The sequence below is a fragment of the Barbus barbus genome, assembly GCF_936440315.1.
Source record: "Barbus barbus genome assembly, chromosome: 17".
Lineage (NCBI taxonomy): Eukaryota > Metazoa > Chordata > Actinopteri > Cypriniformes > Cyprinidae > Barbus > Barbus barbus.
The window spans coordinates 23,535,232-23,560,622 of record NC_136745.1 but is presented as its reverse complement, the minus strand read 5'-3'; the positions used below and the strand labels follow the sequence as shown (position 1 = coordinate 23,560,622).

The following is a 25,391-nucleotide window of genomic DNA, read 5'->3' as shown; positions in this document are numbered from 1 at the left end:
GTTTTGTTGTTTCATAGATTAATATGAAGCTATATAGAGATTGATCGAAAACATGCTAAATCAATTATCTTTAAACTGTGTAAAAGCTCCATTATGTCGGTGAACAACACAAATAAAATGCATAAAGGTTACTTATTGCCAGAACTGATGGTAAAAACCATGCTTCTCCAGCAGTTATTATTGCTCAATGTCTTTTATGAGTATTGTATTGCGGTGCTCACAACATTGATTTCTCCCAACCCTTGTCCTTGGGCCGTGCACAAGAATGGGAGGATGAAAACAAGAGGACATGAGAGACAGGGGGGGAGGGAAAATCAGGACTATTACAAAGAAATAAATGTCAGACTTAGAACATCACTCACCGGAAAAAAAAAAGAAAAAAAAAAGAACATCACTCACCCTCTTTAACAACAACATATAAGTGTTTAATATTTACCTGTAGAATTATTACAATAAAAGCAGGCTTACCACTTCAAAAACAAAACTTGGAATTGGCAACACTCAAACACTTGTTTGTTTGCTTTTAATTGTATTATTCACAAGGGATATTTACAGATGTTTTTTTTCCCCATTTTAAACAGAAATCCATAGCAGAGTAAACTTAGTCCACACTGTAGTGATCTTTTTGTTTCTATGCATGTATTGTGTATGGGCCTTAACTTATTTAATGCCATTCGTTTCCAAATATTCAGGGTGATTTTAGTTTAAGATAAGGGGGATATTAACCCTCTATCTCCTGTGCATATTAAACCATTCATGACCTGAACAACCCTACAACAAAAGCAGCAGCCAACAGGTCTATTTATCACAGTAAAAGGCACTAGACAGAGGAGATGTGGGTATGAAGTCCACGCACTCATTCCTTATTAGAAAAACATTTGAAAACAGCTCTGGGGACCTCTACTGACCAAAAGAAGAAAAATTAAGAGCTTTCCCCCCCAGAGCCCCAAGAGCATCACCATTTCACAAAAAATAAAAATAAATAAAAAATAACTTGTCAAATGCAACATTGCCATATCACACAAATATATCAAATGACATTCTTCGTAATTTGCTCTAAGCTAAGTAATATCTGTACAAAAAAAAAAAAATATTGAAAGCATTTTCCACTAGATAATAACATTTGAACATTTCAATTTTTAACTTTAAACTTCAATTAAATCTTTTGGTCTGTGACCTTAAATGACACCCACAATCTCATACGGTACAGTATATATGGTTAGATATAAATAGTTATACAAAACTGCATTTCAGTGTACACAATATTCTAAAAAAATACGTTGTAAATTATCCTTAAATGCTTGGCAGTACAAAAAAAGCACATAGAAGACAAATTATTAGCTTTACAACACATTTTCTATCATGCTGTAAATAAAATAGATCCTTTCATTCTACTTAAGTATTTTGTAAACAAGTATGGTCTCTTCTTCTGATTTATTTTTGTTGTGTTTTTGTTTGTATAAGAGAGGGCATATAAAACAGACACAGGATATACACAGAAATCTCAGCCACTTCACAGTAAATACAAAACACATTATGTAAATACAATTTAAAATTAAACAAATACCACGACCAGAGAACCATCATAAAATATAACACTACTTTAAAAGAAACTAAACATGAAATAATAAAATGCATAAACTCCTAAACATTCCCACAGAGGTTACATCCGGAAAAAAAAAAAATCTCTCCTCAATACGCCAAAACAGATCTCATTTCGTCAAGCTTTTTTTTCCCCTTCATTCAGCCCTGCTATGCAAATACTTACAAATACGCAAAGACACATGTACAGCAACACAGCTGTAGATCTGCTCCGCCAAAGGAGAAAAACATCTGTACGAGGAATGAAGCAAGCCAAGCAGGGATAACTGCACAACTGCAGCTCGAATTTCAACCTCCCCCACAACCATTCACCTTTTCACTCAAAGTGCCTTTCCAACTCTTCTGTTTGATTCAAATAAATGACATTTTAACAGCATTTTCATCTTATCTTTACAATGTTTTCAGTATCAACGGAGTAGAATAAAATGGGTATTCTTTAATAATCAATACAAAATTAATTTCTTTCATTGGTTAAATTCTATGAAAACTCAAGTCCTACTTTTTTTGCAGGAGGATTTCACACCTGCAATTAATTTCCTACCATAGGACCTTCAGACATAACAGAAGGCAACAAAAGGCTTTGTACTGGCATTTCCGTAGTAACAGTCACAGGCCAGAGTCCATCTCTGGGATATAGAGCAGGTTTTGTTTTCAGTGTTGACAGAACCCCAACACTGCCAAGCTGTGTCCTTGACCAACAGTGAAAAACTTCAACATTACAAGTAACCAGGAGTGATTGGCCATCAGAGCTTTTATAAAACAAGCCACAGTTCCTCTGCACCAGCAATCACACTGAATGAAAAAAAAAACAGGAGTGCACAAAGGAAGCAAATCACATCCTTTCTCCAAATAGATTCCTTTACTTTTATCTACACCGTAGTGTTTACAAGACTGTCCTGAATTATTCTGGATGCGTATCTGCAGAATGATGACTCTTGACAGAGAATGCTTGGGATGTCTTACAAAATGTGCGGCGGTCTTCCAGAACTGCTTTTTAAAAACTTACCCAAAATGTCTGGGTATGTGAATCTAGAGTCTCGACTCAGTGCCAGCTTGGGCATCTGGGTTCTTAAAGGCCAGCCCAATGTTGTTATCATGCACATACGCAGTAGAACGAGTGTTCGGTGTTTTTCTAGTGAATGCTCCGAGGAGTTTAGAGCGGTAGAGATCCCCTGCCAGGAAGTAGAGGATGGGGTCCAAACAGCTGTTCATGCTAGCAAGTGGGCGAGTGATTTTATAAGCAAAGTTGACGATATTAAGGGACCTGCAATCTGCGTCTTCAATACGGTAGGCGTAGTAGAGCGAACGAGTGATGTGGAAGGGTACAAAGCAGATCGCAAACACAACAAGCACCACTATGATAAGTTTAATGGACTTCTTCCGGGATGAACTCGGTTGACTTTGGGACAGGCCCTTTCGGGGTTGGCAAAGGGTCCGTGCCATTAAACAGTAGCAGACCATGATTACCAGAAATGGCAGGATAAACAGCAGGACCATCACCACTGAGTTGTAGGTAACATAGTTGTGAAATTCATCTGGGCGGCTGGTGTCGTGACACAAAGTGTCATTTCCTCTTTGAGAAGTGTTGACAAAAATCAGCTTGGGCACCAGGCAGGCTATCACAGCTGTCCAGACAAAACCACACACCACGTGGGCATGGCGTGGCTTGATCAAAGTCAGAGCACGAATGGGGTGACAGATACCAAGGTAGCGGTGCACACTGATGCAAGTGAGAAACAGGATACTGCTGTACAAGTTAGCATAGAAAAGAAACCTCACAAACTTACAGAGAAAAACCCCAAACGGCCAGTGGCTGCGGTTTGCATAGTAGTATATGAGCATAGGCAAGGAGAGCACGTAGAGCGTGTCCGACAGGGCCAGATGGAACATATAAACCGTACTGGGTTTCCAAGGCCTCATCTTAGTGATGAACATCCACAGAGCCACAGAGTTAAGTATCAATCCCAGGAAAAACACTAGGGAGTATGATACAGGTAGCAGAATATACTTGAACTCCTCATCGAAGAGACAGCTGAAATTCACTTCCTTCTCAGACCTTGGTATCAGTGTGGTGTACTGAAGGGACAAATTCCCTGAGACACTTTTCCTTAAGAATGAATTCATTTCTCTGTTAAAATAACAACAAAAGATGTTTATAGCAATTTTTAGAAACAGCAAGTCAGAAGCCAACACAAAATAAAGTAGATTTCAGTATAACATTATATCACAAGCTATAAAATCAGCACTGAAAGTGTCTACAAAGAATAGAAGTTTTGTGTGCTTAGAAGTCAGATTTTTGACTCATCATAGGGTTTAGGTCTAAAACAATATTCAAAATCCATTTCCGAATATGAAAACTTATTCTCATAACTCAATTCCCGAAATAATCTCATATCTCCCGTTTCAGAACTATGCTGTTTTGTAATAAATAAAAAAACGGAAAGAAAAACGTTTTCGCACACATTTAGAGTATATGAGACGTAAATGTTTTTGGAAAACGAGAGATAGAAAGGGGAGTACGCGGAGTTGTTTTCACGTGCTAAAACTTACCGTTCACTCAGCTGAATGAGGTAAACACGACCCTTCACAGATCAAAACATGAACTTAGATGGTTGACGATAATGTTTCAAAAAACAACTTGTTTAAAAGGTTTACGCATCCAGATTTCTCGGACTGCGCGCGCTTGATCCGCTGGACTAAGTGAGAGCAGCAGCTGAGGGGCGGGCAATCAGAGCCATAGTTTCTCCCTTCAGATCCTCAAGAAGACCAGTTCACCAACGTTTAGTGTGACAGGTATTGGTCAATATCAAATCAAGTTTCTTAAATACTACGAGAAACCTGCTAAGGTATTAAAAGACCTAGTCTTAGATATTAAAAGAAGAACTCTTCTTTTTCTACTAAGTTATTCCTTAATGTAATTTTCCAAACTAAATCGCTTGAGCTCATCTCAATTTTATATCACGCGCTTATCAGTTTCTGCCATCTTTGCCCATCAGACAGACAGTAATTTACAATCGAAGCTCATCTCACATGCCCTTTAAACATAACATGTTGACTCTCGATACAGCCCAGTTTTTATGATAAAATCCTGTAACCCCAACGCACGCACATATGGTGCTGTTTTCTTTCCATTGTATAAAGCAACTCCAGACAGACACTCTTAATATTTTAATTCCAGGATATTTTAGAAACGTTTTAGTTGGTTCTAATTATCCCTTATGACCTTCCTTTATTCTATTTCACTTTGTCGTTTCACTTCCAGCAAGCCATGCGACTGTGTGTGCCACATACCGCAAGGAATTGTGTCTTAAACCCAAAATGTATCCCATTATAATGCACTGAAGTTCCAAAGAAGTTCCAAGTTTTCCATATCCAGTAACAGAGGTAATAAAGAAATGTAAGTGTTTCCCAAGAGTTCTAAGGGAGCTTATGCATATTTGTTTGGAGTAAAGTTAATATTTAGTAAAAATTTAAACACAGTCCCATTTGACCAGTGAGAGGTTAGTAGTGCATGTCTGCCTTAGAGAGGAGACCTTAATGCTCATGTGCTGTAACTGATTCTTTAGCAACTCCCGGGTATTCTTTAGCAAACCCGGGCAGACGATGTAAAAATGGTAGATTGAGTGTCTGGAAAGCTAAATGAACAGGACAAAAGGTTACTGCAAGAAAGCCTTTTATCTGCTGGTGATCAGTTGGAGTGCCATAATAGGGTGCATGACTAATAATAAACTATAGTTTGAAGTTAAATAATCTGAGATATCGTTTTCTAATTTATTTGACATTGTTAGTATTGTATATCACTGACATCTATAAAAAACAAAAAAACAGTAAATTACAATTTGTGTGTCATGAAATAAAACATTATCAGCTGTGCGAAAGCTGGGGAGATTTGTTTGCATTGTTATTATGGTAAAACCACTTCCTTTGCAGTGCTGATCTGATGGTTAATCCAAGAGCTGGAGTTATGGGAAATTGCATAAATTGTACAGTAATATGAGTGGGACAATGATTCAGTAATGTGATGTAAACTGTACGTCACCAGGAATACAGCTCAGTTTCACTCTTCATCTCTGGGCTACATAATAATCTAATAACTGACAAGTGAAGTTAGGCAGGCCAGTGCAGAATAAATGACTACTACGCCCACTTTCCTTTGTGTCACGGAAAAGCAGATAGATATAAAGAGTCAAGAAGAGCCACAAACTACTTGAGTGATAAAAAGGGACATTTTCTGTAAGAGTAGAGAGGAAGTTTATTTGTGATAAGCTATCATTAAAATTATGTAATAGCCAGACTCACTGAGATGCCTTCTTCAGCCGAGAGCACACAAGGATGTGAACTCGCACTGAACTTTCTCCAATTCATATTTTTCTGTCTGTCTAGATCTATCCATCCATCTCTCCATCTATCTCTCTATCAGATTACTGCACTTGCGCAAGACATGTCTCTGGACAACATTAGGACATTTTGATGTCATTACAAAAACTCCAGACTCATTGTTTTTGATATGTCTAAGAGTCAGCTCTATCCCAGGGCAAACATAGTTCTCAAAGATCCTGTTTCTATACAAACAATATTCTGTACCATATTTGTTCAAGTTTACAAAATGATCAAATATTTACACTGAATAGTACAGATTTAAAATAAAATAAAAAATCACCCTTTAATCATTTTTTTTTCTGCGACTTTTTATAAAACCACCATAATCTAAAGTGAATGTTACATAATTTATCAAATTACAGATATACAATTGCAAGAATAAAGGCTTTAGGACTGTGGAGGTGGGAGAATTCAGTGAACGTCAAGGTAACATCATAAATTAAGCATAGCTAGTTGGTTTTATAGCTTTACATGAATAAAAACAAATAGGCTGACATTTTACAATGTGTATTAAATCCCTGTGGAACATCATTTTACACCTATGATGTTCAGGAAAAATGTGAACAGTGCTTATTCTGTTACCTCTTTTTGCAGGTTATATTTACAGTTGGCCCAGCGATGTAAGACCACACTGGAAATCATTGTTTGTTCAATTAAGCATTAAAAATCCATGAGCTTATCTCTTAAGTAAATGGGAGAACAGCATCACTGCAATTAAGTCCCTGGGGTAAATAGTAAAATATGTATTCCTCTTAAAAGGCTCAGCTGACTCCTTTAGCAAACAATTGGTTTATGCACTTTTAAAAGGGTAATTTATAGCAAGGGGTCTCCTAGGAATACATCCAGTAACTAGACTAAAAACAGGGATATAGGCAAGCAGTGACAAGGTACTGAACCAGAACATTTCACAGCTAATGCTCAGATAAGACAAGGTTGACTTGTGCTATTACATACACAGCAACTAAGTACAAATATCAAGATGCTCAATGCTAAAGTAAGCAATTAAAGAGTCTGGGTTTTAGTGATAGATATGATTTGTTTGGATTGTTAGAATAAGGACTGTAGTTTATTCCACACTGTATGTTTAGGACCACAGGGACAGAATGAACACATTGTGACATGAACTTTATTATGAATGGATTTAAACTTGAAAAATTACAAAGAAGAGTAAAAAAAATTATTATTAATAATACAAATACTGAACTTGTCATTTATGGTCTCCTGATATGACACCTGATAGTCTTTTCAGTTCAGTCCCAGATCTTGGGAAGGTTCTCCAAAATTCTTCGTCGATGAGATGGGTTAGACACACCCGCTGCACACAGCTCCTCCTCTGTAATACCACTGCATGAGAAGAGCACACACATTGACGTATATGTGTTCACGAAGCACCATTGCTGCTTAGAATCATTAACTGAAGCAAATGGCTCTGAGAACAGAAGCAAATGTGGAAGTCTATGTCAGATTTTTGGCTACATCACATCAACTTTACCTGAAGTAATCAAGATCATCCCAGCCATTACGGCTGAGGTCCAGCGTGTAGCACTGCAAACCCAGAGTGCTGAGCAGCTCCCGCACTGTTTCTGGAGCTCCATGTAAGACCTGCGGACACATGATGCTTTTGTATTCAACAAAGCTAAACACTGTGCACTAAACAACATAATCCATATCAGAAAATTACTCAACTTACCTCTTTCTCCCAGCTGTAGTTTCTCTCACTAGCTAAACCATAGTTATATCCATGATGCCTTTGTTGAGACGACATTTGATTAAACTGGTACTTTCTGTCTACTGGCTGAAAATCTACCTCACTCAGTGATTTAGCAATTTGGAGGGCTGTAAGCGAGTTGTCTCCTGAGGCTGAAGTTTGCTGCTCTATTATACAAGGTACTGAGAATTCATGAACGCTTGTGGATGTATATGGGTACAGCTTTGGTCCATTTCTCATTGACGGGGGCCGATCTTGGTGTAGCCTTTGATAGTCCTTTCTGACTTTTTCTTTGAGTGGCGCCTGTATATCCCGAGAAAAAACAGAACTGTTCATGTAGGAGTTTGTGACTTTTTTGACTGATAATACTGAATCCTGTGTTGTATTGTTCTTATGTGACTGTAACAGTAAAGATGTATTCGAGGAGGTGGTGTGTCTTTGGTTTGGGGATGTATTAGGAACATCTGGACCTGGAAAAAGCTGATAAGAGGAGGCAGTTGACGTCTCACAAGATGATTTATAGTGTGCTAAAGATCCAGGAATCTCAATCTCTGTGAAATCAGACCTCCGAGCAGACCTTTTGGCATGGCTGTGACCTCCAGTCACTCTAGGGAGCTGTATCACAGTATCTTTGGCATATACCACTTGGGATTCTTTGTCGGATGAGGGAATCTCTTCGGCTCTTCGCAACACAGGCACCCCCTCAAAGATAAAGTACGCAGGATTGGTGTAGCTGTTTGGCGCTGCCATATATGAGGATGATGATGCTCTACAGTAGGAACATGAAGTGTAATCAGGGTTATGTCCAATGGAAAAAAGTAGCAGAAACACAATCATCTGAACAAGTATGTGAATAAAAATACTTTACCATAGATAAAGTAAACACTATTTATTAACCTATGTCTATTTTTTACTCACTGGTTTGAGAATGCAGAGGAAGACTGGCGAGACAAATGATCCTTCATTATTTCCTTCTCATCCTTCTCCATGCAGAGCCACTCTGCAATGTGCAGAAGATATGTCTCATGTCTAAATGTTTAAATATTGTAGTCATCTGTGGCAAAGCCACTGGGTGTTCAGTGAGCAGTACGTTAAGGGTCATATTTCAGTGAAGGTCTCAGAATGCATCTGGACAAGATCAGGCAGCACAGCAGCAAAAGAGGAAGCCATGGTAGATAGAAAAGTGAAAGAGCCAAAGCAGAGGAACTAAAACAGGGTATATTTGAGGAAATGATAGAGTGAGATCATGTGGATAACCCACCATAGACCCTTTCCCGGATCCTTCGGCGGTCAGGTGGTACATAAACCCTGATTCGTCCTCGAATAGAACCCATCTCGTCTCCTCTGTGAGTCAAGCATGTCTCAAATAGATCCGATGATTTCCCAGTTACTGAGCGAAGAGCCACACAGCACTCACCTGAAATGGCAGAAGTCCCGTTACATATACAATTAACGGGCCCGTATGCACCTGGTAACTTCATACGTTTTCTCTGAAAAGTCCAGGTGTAAAACCCGCCAAAACACTTTCAGGATGAATTTAAATCCGATCGCACAAACCACTTCAGGAGGAGACATTCCAGACAAAACTGGACAAGTGTAAATGCATCTGGTTGATGAAACCACATATGTAAATTTTACTCCTCCCAAAATGTTAAAATATTAAACGTGTGAGATAGTGTTATAGGCTATATGACATAGCCAGATATGACAGCAATAATGCAACACACATCGCTGCGGAGGAGTAGCCAAGTATCTCTTCAACAAGTTGACAAGCAAACTGCCACAAATGAAACTGAAAGTAAGTCGCAGATGCTCAACACACAATCATATTCATTAAAAGGAGTAAGACTGACTTATCTTTTCAGTGATGATGCCACTCGTTCCGGTCTTTGATTCTGAAATTAGCTGATGAGCAATAAAATGCAGTGCATATCTGTTGCTTTCATTGACATGAACTCGGTTAAATTTGCATATAGCATGGGAATTAAAGATTGGATTTATATCGGTTTTGCGGACACACCTTTATGTGGCCAAGTGTAAATGGAGGCGTTTTAACAAATCAGACAGATATCCGATGAGAGAAAATGCATGAAGTGACCAGGTGTAAACATGCCCAATATGACCACAATTTTTCAAATTCAGAGGATATGTATATTCCTGGTTATTATGTATTTGTTTCTAAAAACCAAACCACTGTTTCAGAGAACTTCGTTCAAACAGACATGATAGGCTTGATCATGTACCGTATGACTCATAGCCATCACATGACTTGACAGATAACAGCAAGTGCTGATCCCGGAGATGCTCTAAATCTGAGAACACTGGGTGGAGCTGAAAAGAGAAGGACAAAAGAGACATTTCACTTAGTGTACCAACCAAAAGTGTCAAATCCTTATTAAACAGACCACATCTCCAAATGTTCACACTGAGCCAAATGGTATCAACCTTGGGGAACTGTTTTGAAGACCAGCCAAGTTTGAGAAACCCTGGTACCTCACAGCACTGTGAGTCATTCTCAGCAGAGCGACGAGGCTCTGCACAGAAGGAGAAGAAAGAAGAATTGATCATATGACCTCCTGACGTTTCAAAAGGAAACAGATTGGCAAAGAAACATTGATTATTGCACAAAAGATACCTTCTAGACAGCGTGAGTGGAACTCAATGAAAAACTTGGCCTTGCTAGCAGTTTTCACTATGGCCTCAATCGCCTCCAGCTCAAAGCTGGCTCTCTCTGAACCCAATTCTACATTCGCAGAGATGGACAAAGAGGACTGTCAGATGGTTATGACACTAAGAGAAGCACTAAACAAATACTCAATTTAAAAAATACTTGTTGAATTATGACAGCTGCTGATTGTATTTGTGGGGTTAGTTCACCCAAAAATAAAAATTCTCCCACCCTCATGTCATTCAAAACCCAAAGACTTTTGTTCATCTTTGAAATACAAATGAAGACATTTTCAACGAAATCTGAAAGGTTTGTTCTCACATATAAAGTTTGAACTTATGCAACAACCAATGTGGTTTGTTCTGAGCTTTCAGATTTGATTTGAAATATATTTTCATTTGAGTTTCTAAGAAGAACAATGAGTTTGGAACAAAATTAGAGTGAGTAAATGATGACAGAATTTCAATTTTTGGTGGACTAACTCTTTAAGAATGATCTAAAAGTTGAAATCATTTTAGGCTTAATCATGCTGGTACTGTGGAAATGAACCAGCCTTTGGAAAATATATTTTCAGTGGCAAAGGGAAATGGTGGTTCCTTAATTAAATGCATGTTCAGCAACCCCTAATATAACTCCCTGAGTTATGCAATGACCTAAAGGTCAAAAATTCCAGTGCCAGAGACTTAACACTGAAAAGGACTCCTTACCTGTTCTGGGAGACTGTGATATTACACCCACTTCAAAAGTTGCAAAAACAGGAGAGTGATCACTGGTGAAGATGTCATCTGTGCATCCTGATAGGATCAGTTAAAATATGTGTTTAATATGTGCCTATTTGTGGTGCATACTTAGAAAATCTATTAATAAATCTGTAATTGGGGCGGAGTTTTTTATTTAATGAGTCTAAAAATATACAAACCATAACCTGAACATTAGAAACATCCCATTAATAAATAACCTAATTAATTTAACATCACATTCCCATTCCACTGAATGCTTCCATTTAAATAGTTACTAAAATACTAATGTGATGTAATGTGAAATACTAAGCATCTGGTCAGGGCTGGCTGTGATCATATACACTAGCAAAATATTTGTTGCAGGCCTTTGCTGAGGAGGCTAAATTCACATGTTTGAAGAGCAGACAGACAGACAGGATATGACTCTGAATGTCGACCACAGACCTACAATCGTACCCAAAGTAAACCTTTGTAGTGCAGGGTAGCAGTCCAATGTTTTAGTTACTTCCCTCGAGATAAAGTGCAAAACAATAAAGGATTTTGTCTAGCCATGGCTGTTACATAGACTACATTTCACATTACTTTCTTCTTTTAGAAAGCTTCTACACTAATGAGAATAAGAATATAAATAAATAGGAGTAACATACCATATGAGGTACAGATTATGTGAGACTCAGGGTAGGACTTCCACAGAACTCTATCACACCATGAGGGCCCGTTGACTTGCACCTGAGGAAAGTTTGAATAGTTTTAATAAAACAAAATAATATAAAACAAGAAGGATGAGATGAGTAATTGTAATCTTCTATGCTGTCACACCTAATCATATAACTCATTTTGATTCACAGGTCACTATTAGTGTAAACAGGATGTTAGGATATCATTAACAACAAAAAGTTTTACCCCACTGGACTTGTATTTCTGCCATAGATAACAGTCTCGAGAACCACGTTCATATCGATAGGTGGGTGGAAACCAAATCTTCTCCTCCTCTTAACAGAGCGAGCAAGAACAAAATCAAGAATGAAATATTAAAGTGTCTGTAATCACATCTATTGATCTCATGTATCTGTGGTGTCCGTGGGAGGAGAAGAGCAGCCACGGTTCTTACTAAAGTTAAAAAAGGCCTTTCTTCTGTGTCGCTCTCTAGTCAATTGGTCTGCACACATCAGCTCCTCAAATTCTCGCTTTGAAACATGCTTCAATATGTCCTGCAAAAGAGAGACCTCGTTCAGGGACAGATGACCTTCAAAATATGATACAAGTGAGCACAAGATTTACAGAACAACCCAGTTCAATTCAGTGCGCTTAATGGGTTCTCCTTGGAGCAATGTTTGAATGGCTATGGATCACAGTTAAATAAAAAGCAGTGAGCGGGAATAAGTAAAGCAAGAGTGATGAATATCTAGAGCGAAGTAAAGCGGACTAAAGCTATGTCACCAGTGCATCCAGGTCCAGGCGGTAGTTGAGGTCTCCACACCAAAAGAGATGACTGAAGCGAAGGCTGATGTCAAAAGTGCTCAGCTGCTTTTCTCCAAGAGACAAGAGTCTGAGGATGTCTTGGAAGTTGTGGTTCCTCCTAAGACAAAAAGGAGTAACAATGCAAAACTCGGACATACACAACCATTCTAAAGTTTGGGGTGTATACAATGTTTTTGAAAGCTGCAATTATTTGCTCATAAATACAGCAAAAACAGTAATCGTTTTTCTATTTTAATATATTTTAAAATGTAATTTATTCCTGTGATGGCAAAGCTGAATTTTCAGCAACCATTATTCAAGTCTTCAGTGGCACATGATCCTTCAGAAATCATTCTAATATGCTTATTTGATTGTCAAGAAAACATTCCTTATTATTATCATTGCTGAAAACAATTGTGCTGCTTAATATTTTTGTGAAAACATTATTTTTCAGAGCTCTTTAAAGACTTGAAAATTCAAAAGAACAGCATTTATTTGAAATAGAAATCTTTTATATCAGTACAAGTCATTACTGTCACTTTTGATCAATTTAATGTGTATTTGCTGAATAAAATTATTCATAAAAATAAATTGACCCCAAACTTTTGAATGATAGTTACACAATGTCATCTAGATGTTTCACATTAAATATTACATATAATTTGGAAGTGAAACATAGATTAGTATGTGCAACTGCTTTATCATTTAATTAGAAGCACCATAATTACTAAATTGTGTCATCTGTTATAGAGGTTACTGAACAAACATTTAGAAGTATATTTTTAAATGCAAAGTATTGAAAATCAAAATAAAGCATTGAAAACACTTGCACTTTTAAAACACTATAAGTGTGTCCATCGGGTAATGAAAAATTCTATGTGCACTTGTCTTCACACCCACTTTAACACTTGGGCCAAATACAGGAAATACGTCATGCGTATAGTAGTCAAGTGGTCAAGTGCAAAGACCATAAGTGTGTGTATTTGAACAAGCTCATCCTACGTGTTAATTTGACATCATTTCCAATGAAAGGTCTGGCCAGAGCTGTTGAGCTCGGTAAAGCTGACAGCATATGGCAGCCACAGTCTGATAGATTACCCCTTTAGATTCGATAGGAAATTGTTGCTAAAGTAAAACAGTAGTGATCATAATCATGGCACCGGTCTTATCGCTTCTACTCTTTCTAATACCGAGCGGGCGTTTTCGTCCAGTCCGTGATGCAGTTGTTCCAATATGCAATATCAGTCAAATCCAATAGATGGCGCTGTAGCCTCTAGTGCAGTATATAACCCCGGATTTACACCATCCCACCGCTCCGACGCAGCCACCGGAGCTGATCGCGCCCGCTCCAGTCGATCCGCGACGCGTTTCAGAAGCGGCTCTCCGCGCGGCTTCACTAAAGACAGGCGCCGCGTTCAAGCCGCACAGCGAATAAAAACTAAAAAGTCAAAATAGCTATATACACTCCAAAACTGGCACAATAGTAAATAAGTTACATGTTTTAAAAATGTGAAAGTGTTCATTTGTTTTGAAAAATGCCTTGTATTGGAACTGTTTTAAAAATGCTTAAAAGTCTTTCCAGCATCAGAACAAATGCCAGCGTTATCCTCCTGCTCACGGGTGCTGTCATTTGGGGAAAACATGGAAATAATTTGTCATTTTATCTTGCAAAGATATGATTTCTACGGAGCCCCTAAGAGCTCATGGTGGTGGAAAGATTTCGGGGTGGGAGGAAAAAATATTTTTCAAATCTTTTGCGTTATCTCTCGCAAAACCTGAGAACGCAAAAGATTTGAAAAATATTTTTTCCTCCCACCCTGAAATCTTTCCACCACCATGAGCTCTAAGGGGCTCCGTAGATTTCTTCTTCTGTTTCCCACACACATTTTTATTAAAATGGATATAGTAGTTTTTCTGGATTACAAATCGCGTTTTTTCATCTGAAACGTGCTGTAATTTCCAAGGTGACTTATATAAAGCAATCAAGGTCAAGCGCAAAGCGTGCTCATCAGGATTGGTGATGAATGAGAAAAGGCAAGCGAGTTTAAATTGTGCATATTCCAGCAACCACGCCGCTAGTTTCAGTTTCGCTTTAAATATTTAAGGCTGGGCGTTTATAATATATGTTTATGGTGAATTCCACTATAATTTGTGTTTGTTTTTTACTTATGTTTTCGTTCTTTTTTCTATTCTGAACACTGCTAAATTTACAGGGCTTTTTCTGGAGTGTAGGGAATATAAAAACATGTTTCTAATGTTTGTAAACGTTTCGTTTATTTTACATTATTTCTGAATTAAATTATAAAATGTGTCTTATACATAGACTTGTACACCAATGCAACTTATCTGTGTGTCATAAAGTACTCATAAAAATAGATGGTACAAGAAAAGAACTGCCATGTATGTACAAGTAGCCTATACATAGTACAGTAGTAAGTGAGTGTCAATTTAAAAAAATCAAAGCTTCATTTGTCATAAACATATTATGCGGCCCTTCACTTAATGTGGAAAATATGATGTGGCCCTCGAGTCAAAAAGTTTGCCCACCCCTGCTATAAAATATAACAATCTGTGCACAATTCAAACAGGTCCGATACATTTTGTGGTCTGCGCCGATATGATCCACTCTGCGCTATTGTGTCTCTAGAAAGGAGCACACTGTACGCGTGCTGCAGCGGTTTGCGTAACAAAGTTAATTTGCCCAAATGGAAAGCATATATAAAAATACTAACTTCTGTGAACAAGTGACCGTTTTCAGTGTGTCTTAATAGTGTAGGGGGCGAGACGCTTCAGAGCCGTTGATTGGACAGAAAATCTGATGAGAAGCTGAAGTGCAGGGTGATGTCATCAAAATCGTTGATCCATATTGGCAGAAGTAAGAGACTGTAATATTTGACTGCTTATATCTTCTAAATACGAAGTTTGTCATTGTTTTGAAGCACTAGCTTATAGATAACATAATTCATACTAAAAGCCAAAAACTTTTCATGGGGGCTTTAAGCAGGGTAACTAATGCTGTGGTTTTCAAACTGTGGTCTGCAAGTTATTAGCTGTTTAAAAACCAGACCTAAATAAATAATTCATAGATATTGAAATAATCAACTGATTCATCAACTCATAGAATGAACAGATTGTGTTAACATTTGTTTGTGATAATTTTATATTTTCATATTTTGTCATGCGTTTATGTTCTCTTTTGTCATGCGATGGTTAGCCACTTATGTTCCAGTTTTTCTCTGTAACCATTTAAAAAGTATAGTGCTTTAAAATCTGTTCAGATTTGAAAAGTTGTGTCATGTATTTCAGCCTTAAGGATAATTTGTGCCGACTTCTTCTTTGTAAAGTATATTTAGGCTGATATGTGGTCTTCAGTAGCCTGTCATCATGTTTGAAACCCACTGCTCTATTTTAAAGATATGTGTGAATACCTGAGTGCTTTATCACTACCAGAAGTCAGATGGCAGTTCACAAAGCCCATTGAGGTGCCATTAAAGAGAAGAGAAACTCCTACTGCTCCCTTATTTCCTGTAACCACCAAGAAAAAAAATAATTTAACATTAAAAATATCAATATGATTTATTTATCACTTGATTTGTTTTGCTTGGCTAAAAGACAAGGATATAAAGGATGTGAGAAAACGGTGGAAAAGGAGAGTTAGTGAGTGTGTCTATTTGTTTGTTTGAGCAAGAGAGGTTTGTACCGAGTGTGTTCCCCAGGCCAGTTTTTACACTAGCTGTGTTAACTTGACTGATGCGTCCTTCATGCTCTGGTTTCACAAACACAGCCAGTCTGATATTCCAAAGGGAATGTACTGCCACCTACAGGAGAAACACACAAACACACTCACAGTATGCTCTCATCAATTGAACACATTTTAATGCAATACTATGAAATGATTCATACAGATATGTGATCAAATATGAAGAAGAAACATGGAGTGTTCTGGACTATGATGATTTTGATTACATAAAGTCAGACCTGTTTGAAGTCGATGTTGGTTGCACTTCGAAGCGTGGCTCTGATGTGTTCAGCCCATTCTCTCTCGCCCTGCGGGTTGTCCTGTGCGCCCACTGCATAGATATCATGTGGCAGGGAGGCGATGGACTCATCTGGGGTGAGACCCAGACCACAGCAAGTAACCCAGGACTGAAGTGAACCAGGTGGCGGAGTGCCCCCTGCAGGCAAAATACAAAATACATTTTTCTGCAATATTATGCTTGAGGCCATAATATCTTTTATTGTTAATGATATACTGCATTTCCATACCCATGTTCCAGGTGCCCACAAACACAGAGATGACATCCAGCTCAGACTGCTGGGAGTGCGTAGCCTTCATAAGCTGCAGCAGCCGACAGAAAGCTTCTCGTTTCTGTGGGAGACGCATCAGTGTATCAGATTTAGACCATTTAAGGTTAGCCAATTCAAGTCTTTCTCCTCACCTTCATGCTTTCAAACACAAGTTCTCTCTGCGGATTGTGATAACTGTCTATGATCATTTTCAGCTTGGCAGGTCCACTCTGAATCTTCACCAACTGCACAACTAAAACAGAAAAGCAATAGATGCCATTTACTAGCTTTGTATGACAATAATGGAGACTGAAGTGTCTAAAGTTTTAAGGCAAGATAAACTCACTTCTGTCGTGTGTGACAGTCTCCACGCCGAATGAGCCAGTCTTCTTGTCAAACAGCAGCACTCCTGCGTCTATGTCTACCGACACTGTTTGCCTGCCGTACCTGACCACCTTGACCTTGGCATTTAAACACATGCACATAAATAAATGCAAACACTTGCATATTACCAGTGAGCAAAGCAACAGACAATAATGTGCTACCTGAAAGCTGTGGACAGTATTAGGTCTGGCTTGTTTTTTGGGGGCTGTGACGGACTCAAGAGGAGTGGATGGTTGCAAAGATAAGTTGTGATTTGTTACAGCTTCTTGCAAAGCTTTGAGAACCTGAAAAAGACATACTAATGTTATCAGAACATTGTTATAAAGACAGAAATGCAAAAGGATGACATGTATGTGGTTGCATGCTGTTTTTGTCACATGTGTCTCTACCCTTTTCTCCAGAGATGACAACAGGTTACGGAGGGTAGTGAGCTTGTGAAGTAGATTATCCATGTTTTCTTCAGGGCTCTTCCCTGTATTCTAACAAAAAGAGAGTTTATGAGACAACAGGAATATGTGAGGTAAAGTAGACAAAGCAGAGCATTATAAACTTGCTTCTACAGGTCGTTGTTGTCTTTGCACTGCATGCTCATGTGTATTAGCCTTATATATATGTGTGTGTAAAAATAACATTTAAGGGGGTTGTACCTGCATTGTGGAGAAGGTGAGGTGGCCACTAGGATGATCAAATACTTTCGCTAAGGTTTCCAAACTGGACAGTGTCTGGTCAATCTCACTATTGTAAACGAATCATGAATAACTTTTTCTTACAAATGTAATCATTATTCAGAGATTATTTCAAATTATTGCAGCAGTGTGTGAATGGACGTGATGTTAGAGAAACAGCACCTGTGCAGACTGTCGCATGCTCGGCTGAGGATGCACTGGAAGTGTTGCAGTCCTGATGCACCTCCTTTCACATTCTCCAGGTCCTTACACACATTACCATGCAGATACTCATCCAGTAACAGGGCAATCTCACAGCCTGCACTGCAGATTTAAACATTGGTACATTGACATTTTTATATACAGGCATGTGATCCAAAAGTTTGATATTGATCCATAGGTCATGTGTGAATGAATGTACCTATTTGGGCTGAGCTCCTGAAGCCTCTGCAGCAGTAAATGAGGGGCTCCTGAACTGTAAGATGAAGGCTGGCCTGCAGGGGACATTGCACGTGGTGGAGGGTTGGCAAATGTTGAACCTAGCTTCTCATCGTCACCATCTGCACCAAGAAGACACCTGCATTGGAGCTTAAACATTTGAATGTTGTGCCTGTGGGATGAAGTGTGTTTTAGCAGCCTCACACAAAATATAGGCTAATAACGTCTGCTCCAGGTGTGTAAAATGCCACAGCGTTTTCTGTCACTTTATTATGTCTGATTCACAAACAAATTATTCTTTTGGACCGGTTCTTTTAAACGAATCAGTCGAAACTATTCATTCATCAGCCTCCATCGCGGAGTTAGCGGTTTGAATCAGACTCACTCAGTCAATGAATCGTTCGGAGATGTTTTTGTTTTCACAATGGACTCCTTCACCGTTAAGTTTGAAATACATCGGTATGCTTAATGTCTGTTATAGGCCCATGTAGCCAATAATAAAGATAAATATTTATAACATTTTTATATATTGTAATAAATTATTCATTGTTTTCTGAAACCATTCAAATAGTGATAGTGCACAAATACAACCAGGATCACACAAATTGTAGTAAATTTATACTAAAACAACCAAAACACAATAGTTTTGTATAAACTACGTTGAATCATTGTAATCTATATAGCTACCAAAATGTCCCTTCTTCATAACACACAGCAGTGAGTGAGTGAGTGAGTGAAGTGACATGTGGCCAAGTATGGTTACCTATACTTTGAATTTGTGCTCTGCATTTAACCCATCCAAGTGCACACACACACCGTGAACACACACCCGGAGCAGTGGGCAGCAAATGCTGCGGCCTCCCAGGGAGCAGTTGGGGGTTCAGTGCCTTGCTCAAGGGCATCTCAGTCGTGGTATTGAAGGCGGAGAGAGCTCTGGTCATTCACTCCCCCCACCTACAATCCCTGCCGGACCTGAGACTCGAATCCGCAACCTTTGGGTTACAAGTCCGACTCTCTATCCATTAGGCCACAACTGCCCCGAGAGTTTAAATGCTATAAGCTCAAAGCTGCAAACACTGAATTAAAACACTACTAACAACTTCTTTGAGAGATTTTTGTAAGTTTAGGCTTTTATCATACCATCTTACCTGAGCTCTCATCGTTGGGCTCTGATTCACGCATAACAGGGTAAAGCAAAGGGGCCACCAGACCTTTGTGTGGGTGTTGATAACCCAGAACTAAATCACTAAGAGTACGGAAACAATTCAATTGCACTCCCTGTGTGGCCTGAAACAAAAAACACATGACTCAACAACACATACAGGCAAACAGATTCAGAGATCAGGACAACATAAAAATATGCTTTACAAAATTTCACAATTCCTGATTAAGGGAAGGTGGAAAGGGAATGGTGGGATCAGTGTTTTAGAAGATTAATAGGAAAAATCATACTATCAAAAGTGTGAAAAATGTCATTACAAAATTTGTATGCCAAAAGATCTTGAACTTTTTAGTTTTTAAACTTTTGATCACAGCTTAATAATTTACATTTTTTGATTTATATTTTAAAATTGGCTATCCTTTTTATTAAATAAGAAATATTTGGAATTCTAACAGACCTACACACCAAAAAGTAATTTGAGACAATATATCCTGCATAAACTAAAATAGGAAGGCAGAAAATGCAGAACTACTAGGTTTGCCACAACAAGAAGTTGGTCTAGGTATAGGGCAACTCCCAAAACATTTAAGTTTTTCCGCTTTATGGACCAAAGATACAATTACATTATGATGTCCTCATTCTTGCGTCTGCCAAACTCTACATACCAGCCACATAACAGCCACTAGCCAGCTACCCACTGTGCAAACAAGTGCACACATACACACACACACACACACACTCTCTCGCTCTCTCTACTTAAACCATCAGGCATCATGACAAATAAAATAACCCGCTCTTTGAATGCCTTTTTTTAGAAGCTTGTATTTTCAAACATGGTCGATGAAACCATTTTGGCAAAAACGTTTAATTATTTCCCCTAAAATCTCCAAATAGCAGCATGTTTTCCTTCCAAGAGTGCAGCTCTTGAAAAGCGATTAAAAGAAATCAGACACTGGGAGGGGGAGAATACTCAGAAAATGCTTCTTTTTCACAACACAAAGCAACTTAATATGATTCTTGTGCATTTATATGTTATCCATTCTGTGTTTTAAAAACAATCATTAACCTTATTGGTAGAGTGTTTCTATATGAAACACACTGACATATTTCATCCGTGCATAGATAAGAATTAGCAAAAAGACCAACAGTCTAGTACTGCTGTGTGACCAGAATCTTTGACACAGAAACAATTATGTCACACATATTTTCATCTCCACACAGACAGACAAACCCATTCCAGTCATTCCCTACTGGATCAGGAGCGTGGGTGCAAGAGGAATCTGTGTGAAACATTTTATTGACAGCGAGTGCCACCGAGGTCAATTGGAAACAACGCAGCTGCATGCATCAGGCAGCAGACAAGAACAAGTCCGCTTCTTTTTTGAAGAAGAAGAAGTGAAAGTAACTAGATGAGTGTCAAGTAATTTCCATGTGAAATTGCAAATTCATTCAAAGGTAAAACCATCATTTAAGGTATCCTGCCTAATTTTCGCCTGCATTTACTTCCTTATTTGTGACTGTGCATATGATTAGCAAAGTCCTTTGTCTGCTCACCTGCACAGCCAGTAACCCATCTGCATCAGGGAGGATTCGGTATGTATGAACATGTCGCTGGAACCTATGGACAAACAGACAGACTGTTGAAGATAATACAGTAAAATAAATATTCTTAAAGCAGAAGTTCACCCAGAAATTAATATTCTGTCATGTCTATCAAAATGTAGTAAATGTCTTTCTTCTATGGATGTTCAAGCTGCTCTTTTCCATACAATGAAATTGAATGGTGACCATGACTGTCAAGCTAGATTTTCACTGAAGAGCAACTTAAACTACAGTCTATTTTTTACTTATATGGCTTCATAAGACTGCACATGTTCTGTGTACCATATTTATAGTACTTTTTGCCCCTCTTAAGATCTCATCAGCTTGTACAGAAGAGATCAGCTCAGACATTCTGATAAACTTCTCATCTGATGTTTAGTGGAAAATAGATAGCCAACCAACCCATTAAATAATCACATAAATGGAACATTGTGTGGCTTTACAAAACAACGTGTGCACGCCTGACATTGATGGTTTCCATGGTCACCACAAAGCATCATGTTCAATTCTGAAAGTAGGGTAAAAGTTAGTTTATACCATATACAAGGCCACAATCAAATAAAAGACAGCCAGTTAATGTGGTCACTGAGGCCATCAGTATGTGTCATATCATAAAAGATCATATTTCTGTGCCCATAGGAGGTTAGATAAACCAGAATTTGTGCACATTTGCATTTGACCATACAACCTGGAACACGTATTCAACTGAGCCCAATGAAGACACAATTAGAAAGCTCAGTGTTTCCAGGTAATCTAAAAGAAGAGAACAAAGCGCAGAGAGGAAGTGTGACTGTGTGAGTAGATGTTTTGCATGTGAACTGTTTCAGAGAGAAGATATGAGGTAGAGGGCAAAGGGAAAGAATGAGCCAGAGCCAGACAACGAGCGAAAAGGAGAATGAATGAGAGAGAAAGAAAGGGAGAGCAGTTGGAGCTGGAGGGCTCAGCCTTCAGGAATGTGTCTGGCTGTGGGCCGCAGTGGAGAGAAAGCAGTGCGGTCACTGGAGCCTGTTCCCTCGTACAGGGGCCAGAGACAGGAGGAAAACAGGGGAAACTAAGGCCTGAATAAAGCTGGGGCCTAGAGGGACTGCTGTAGACTGGATCTTGTCTCCTGGAGCTCGTGTGCATTGAGATAGACAGTACTAAACTATCTGAAAGGTAGCCCCAGTCACCATCTTGCCAAAGGTCTGCTGAGGCCTGATGGGGAAGGCAGACACATGGCTGTAAAATCCATCCAGACTGTGGAAAAGGACTACAATAGTTCATTGACTTATTGGCAATACCTGGTAACTATTGCAATTTACTTTAAAATGTCATTGTCACCAGGAAGTGCTGTGAATAGACAGCTGGATGTGGTGCCAAACTCATTCTAGGTAAATTTATCATAATATATTTGTAGCAATAGCCAACAATACATTGTACAGGTCAAAATGATCGATTTTTCTTTCATGCCAAAAATCATTATGATATTAAGTAAAGATCATGTTGCATGAAGATATTTTGTAAATTTCCCACCGTAAATACATCAAAACTTAATTTCTGATTAGTATATGCATTGCTAAGAACTTGATTTGGACAACTTTAATTAAAGGTGATTTTCTCAATATTTAGATTTTTTTGCACACTCAGATTCCAGATTTTCATATTTTCAATGCTGTATAGCTATTATAACAAACCATACATCAATGGAAAGTTTATTTATTCAGATTTCAGTTGATGTATAAATGTCAGTTACAAAAGATTGGCCCTTATTTTTGTGGAGCAGGGTTACAAATTCTATGTTGTTCTGAGCACAACAAACTCAAGCAGAAACACACACCTCATTGCTAGAAGATGCATGACTATATGTGTTGCAAATCTGGCTAAAAATATCAAACATATTTGATATCCTCTGACTGGTTGAAAGCATAGCCTGAACATAAAAAAAATCTAAGTATGTGCATATTGTACACTATGTTCATTTTGGATGAAATCCTTCAATTCTAACCACCCAAAATCTGCAAACATGTTCTGCCTTTTGGCAGCTAGCATTGACTCATTACTCATCTGCAATTGTGTGAAGAAGTTGTGTAGTGTATTCCATTCTTGAAGTGTTTTACTCACAGCAGACACAAGGCGTAGGCTCCAGGCACAGATTCGCTGTCCCTCACCAAGAAGCTGCCGTCTCTCCCCGCACGGGCCAGCAGCTCTTCAGCTCGAACACGGGTGATGTCCCGATGGTACCACGCTGCTGCTGTCATGGTGCTTTCAAAAGAGCGTCCTAGCAGAGTATTCTACAGTCTAATTTCCAAAAACCAGAGAGGTTGACACAAAAGCGCTGAAAGATCTCATATTGATACTGTTGATCTCCGGTGATGCCAAAACCGGAGGTCCACACTGTCATCCCCTCTCTGTCAGAAGCTAAGCATGCAGAATAAGATCGAGAGAGTGTTACGACATCCAAAAGCTTTGTTGTTTACACTGTCTATTGTGTTTGCCTTCCCATGAGCTTTTGCGTTTTAAAGGCAGAATGTGTATTTGGCTTGAGGGCAGATCCAGGACCGGCCTCCTCCGCTTGTGATCTGTGCCGACTCCACTTGTGAGAGTGGAGCGTCCATACGCATGCTGCCCACCCCACTGACAACACTCCTATTGTCTGGCAGCAAACATCCTCTGTGCAAGCATATCCAAGAAGAGGAACCAAGAGTGAAGACAAGCACCAGCTCCAGACTGTGCAGACATGAAAAGGGCAGTGGAGCAGTACCACCACAAATTCAAATACTTTTCCACTCGGTTGGTTTTGCCTTATAAGGGCAAGGCAACACCCCTCTGAGAACTTCAGCTGATGTCTGCAAGCTCCACTAAAGGACAGTTAACTCCAGCCAGAGGTTCACCAACAAGCCTTAGGTTAAGAACTAAACCTGGGCTCCATAAGCAAAGATGGAAAACCATGAGGGTCGTCTTGAAGACGTAAAATCAGAACGGATGGACCCCTGGAAAATGGAAGGAAGTGCTTCACAGCTCCAGATGACAGGAAGAGGAGAGCAGAAAAAAATAAAAACACTAACCTGAATTCCTCTAAGTGACCTCACGTCATCAGTGATGCATGAACCGGAGCGCAACGCTTAAGAAATTTCCAGTCTCTCTCATTCTTTCTTTCTATCCCTCCCAGGGATCTTCAGAAAAACCCATCCTGTCCCATTCACAATCACGCTGTAACTAAATCATGGTCACGTGTTTTGAATCGGCCTCTACAGCTCTCTCTCGGTCATCCGCTCACAGCTCAGAAGATCTGGGTTACTGTGCTACACTTCCAGTTGTTTTCTCTCACTCCTTTTTGGCTTTCCAGCTCTCTCTCTCTCTTCCTCTAGCCTCTCTCTCCGTCTCCCTCTCTGTCCAGGAAGTGAAGAACACAAGCTCCACCATATGGATACGATCATCCCCCTTTCTCTGCGTCTCTTGTTTTGTCCTCCTTCCCCTCCTCCTGCCCTCCTTTTCTTCTCTCTTTCTGTTTCCAGCTGCTTGACTAACAACATCCCTCACTACTCAGCAAAAACAGTCTGCAAACCTCACCACCAAACACAAATAAAGCACTCCACCCCCAAATCTCTGTTTGTTGTGAGTGGGCTATAAAAAGTCATTGTTTTTCCACTATTAAGTAGCTATGAAGAAAGTCAGGCGGTCCCTAGAAGTTTCTACCGCACCCTTCATCCGTAGTGTTGTCTGTTTTTAATGTTGTGGCAATAGGCCATAGCAGATCACATGAGGGTTTATGCAGGTTTTGTACATGCAGGAGCTTTCAGAGGTGCCAGCATTGAGATTGCCGCTGATGAAGACAAATGATCACAGAACGTAAATAATCTTTATTTGTATCACCCTGAATATGTCAATTTGAATGTTTGTGCACACTTTTCCGCCTCTGCTCTTGCTGTTGCTTTGATACGTGCATGGCTCCGATTTGCATTTGAAGTCAACTAGAATTGCTGTTAGCAGCCTACTGTACTTTCATAATGTAATGCATTTTAGAGTAAAAAAATATATATATATAATTTTGAGCTTCATTTTATCCATCCCAAATTAATTGGATGGATTTTAATTTCAAACTCTTGCTTCTGGCTAACATTGCTTCTGAGTCCTCAATCCATAATATTGCTTTCTCCAGTGAAAAAAAGATGTCACATCCGAATCAGGAGTGAACTATGCACAGATCAACCACAGTTCTTAGCAAAAATGTGAGGACAACAGGGAGTGGATTTTTTCACAATTTCACCAAATCTGTCCCAAATGAAGAAACAAACTCATCAACATCTTGGATGGT

The 25,391-nt window shown here is 39.0% G+C and overlaps 2 protein-coding genes across 2 annotated transcripts; both read right to left on the bottom strand.

Annotated features, from left to right (window-relative positions):
* Positions 1–406: 406 nt before the first annotated feature.
* LOC306883144 (P2Y purinoceptor 4-like) lies at positions 407–4,361 on the bottom strand. The gene is made up of 2 exons (XM_079438256.1): positions 4,153–4,361; positions 407–3,730 (listed from the first exon to the last, which is right to left on the bottom strand). The coding sequence occupies exon 2, from the start codon at positions 3,724–3,726 to the stop codon at positions 2,632–2,634; it is 1,095 nt and encodes a 364-aa protein (XP_079294382.1). The 5' UTR covers positions 3,727–3,730; positions 4,153–4,361; the 3' UTR covers positions 407–2,631.
* Positions 4,362–5,835: 1,474 nt separating this feature from the next.
* Positions 5,836–24,467, bottom strand: LOC306883793 (phosphatidylinositol 3,4,5-trisphosphate 5-phosphatase 2B-like). Its single transcript, XM_079439279.1, has 27 exons — positions 23,198–24,467; positions 21,050–21,113; positions 19,482–19,620; positions 18,317–18,455; positions 18,079–18,219; positions 17,878–17,965; positions 17,620–17,709; positions 17,392–17,514; positions 17,193–17,307; positions 16,999–17,099; positions 16,826–16,928; positions 16,538–16,734; positions 16,260–16,377; positions 15,988–16,084; positions 12,539–12,677; positions 12,210–12,309; positions 12,002–12,090; positions 11,746–11,827; positions 11,066–11,152; positions 10,326–10,433; positions 10,136–10,224; positions 9,934–10,021; positions 8,952–9,107; positions 8,609–8,690; positions 7,673–8,459; positions 7,475–7,584; positions 5,836–7,326 (listed from the first exon to the last, which is right to left on the bottom strand). The coding sequence occupies exons 1-27, from the start codon at positions 23,332–23,334 to the stop codon at positions 7,233–7,235; spliced, it is 3,663 nt and encodes a 1,220-aa protein (XP_079295405.1). The 5' UTR covers positions 23,335–24,467; the 3' UTR covers positions 5,836–7,232.
* Positions 24,468–25,391: the final 924 nt, after the last annotated feature.

Excerpts from the sequence above, each read along its gene's own strand:
- LOC306883793 (XM_079439279.1), bottom strand. The coding sequence starts at position 23,334 with ATGACAGCAGCAGCGTGGTACCATCGGGACATCACCCGTGTTCGAGCT. Across the intron at positions 16,378-16,537 it reads CCAACATCGACTTCAAACAG|GTGGCAGTACATTCCCTTTG; the intron begins GTCTGACTTTAT and ends TTTCTCCTGTAG. Across the intron at positions 12,678-15,987 it reads GGTAGTGATAAAGCACTCAG|GAGGAACCACAACTTCCAAG; the intron begins GTATTCACACAT and ends TTTTTGTCTTAG.
- LOC306883144 (XM_079438256.1), bottom strand. The coding sequence starts at position 3,726 with ATGAATTCATTCTTAAGGAAAAGTGTCTCAGGGAATTTGTCCCTTCAG.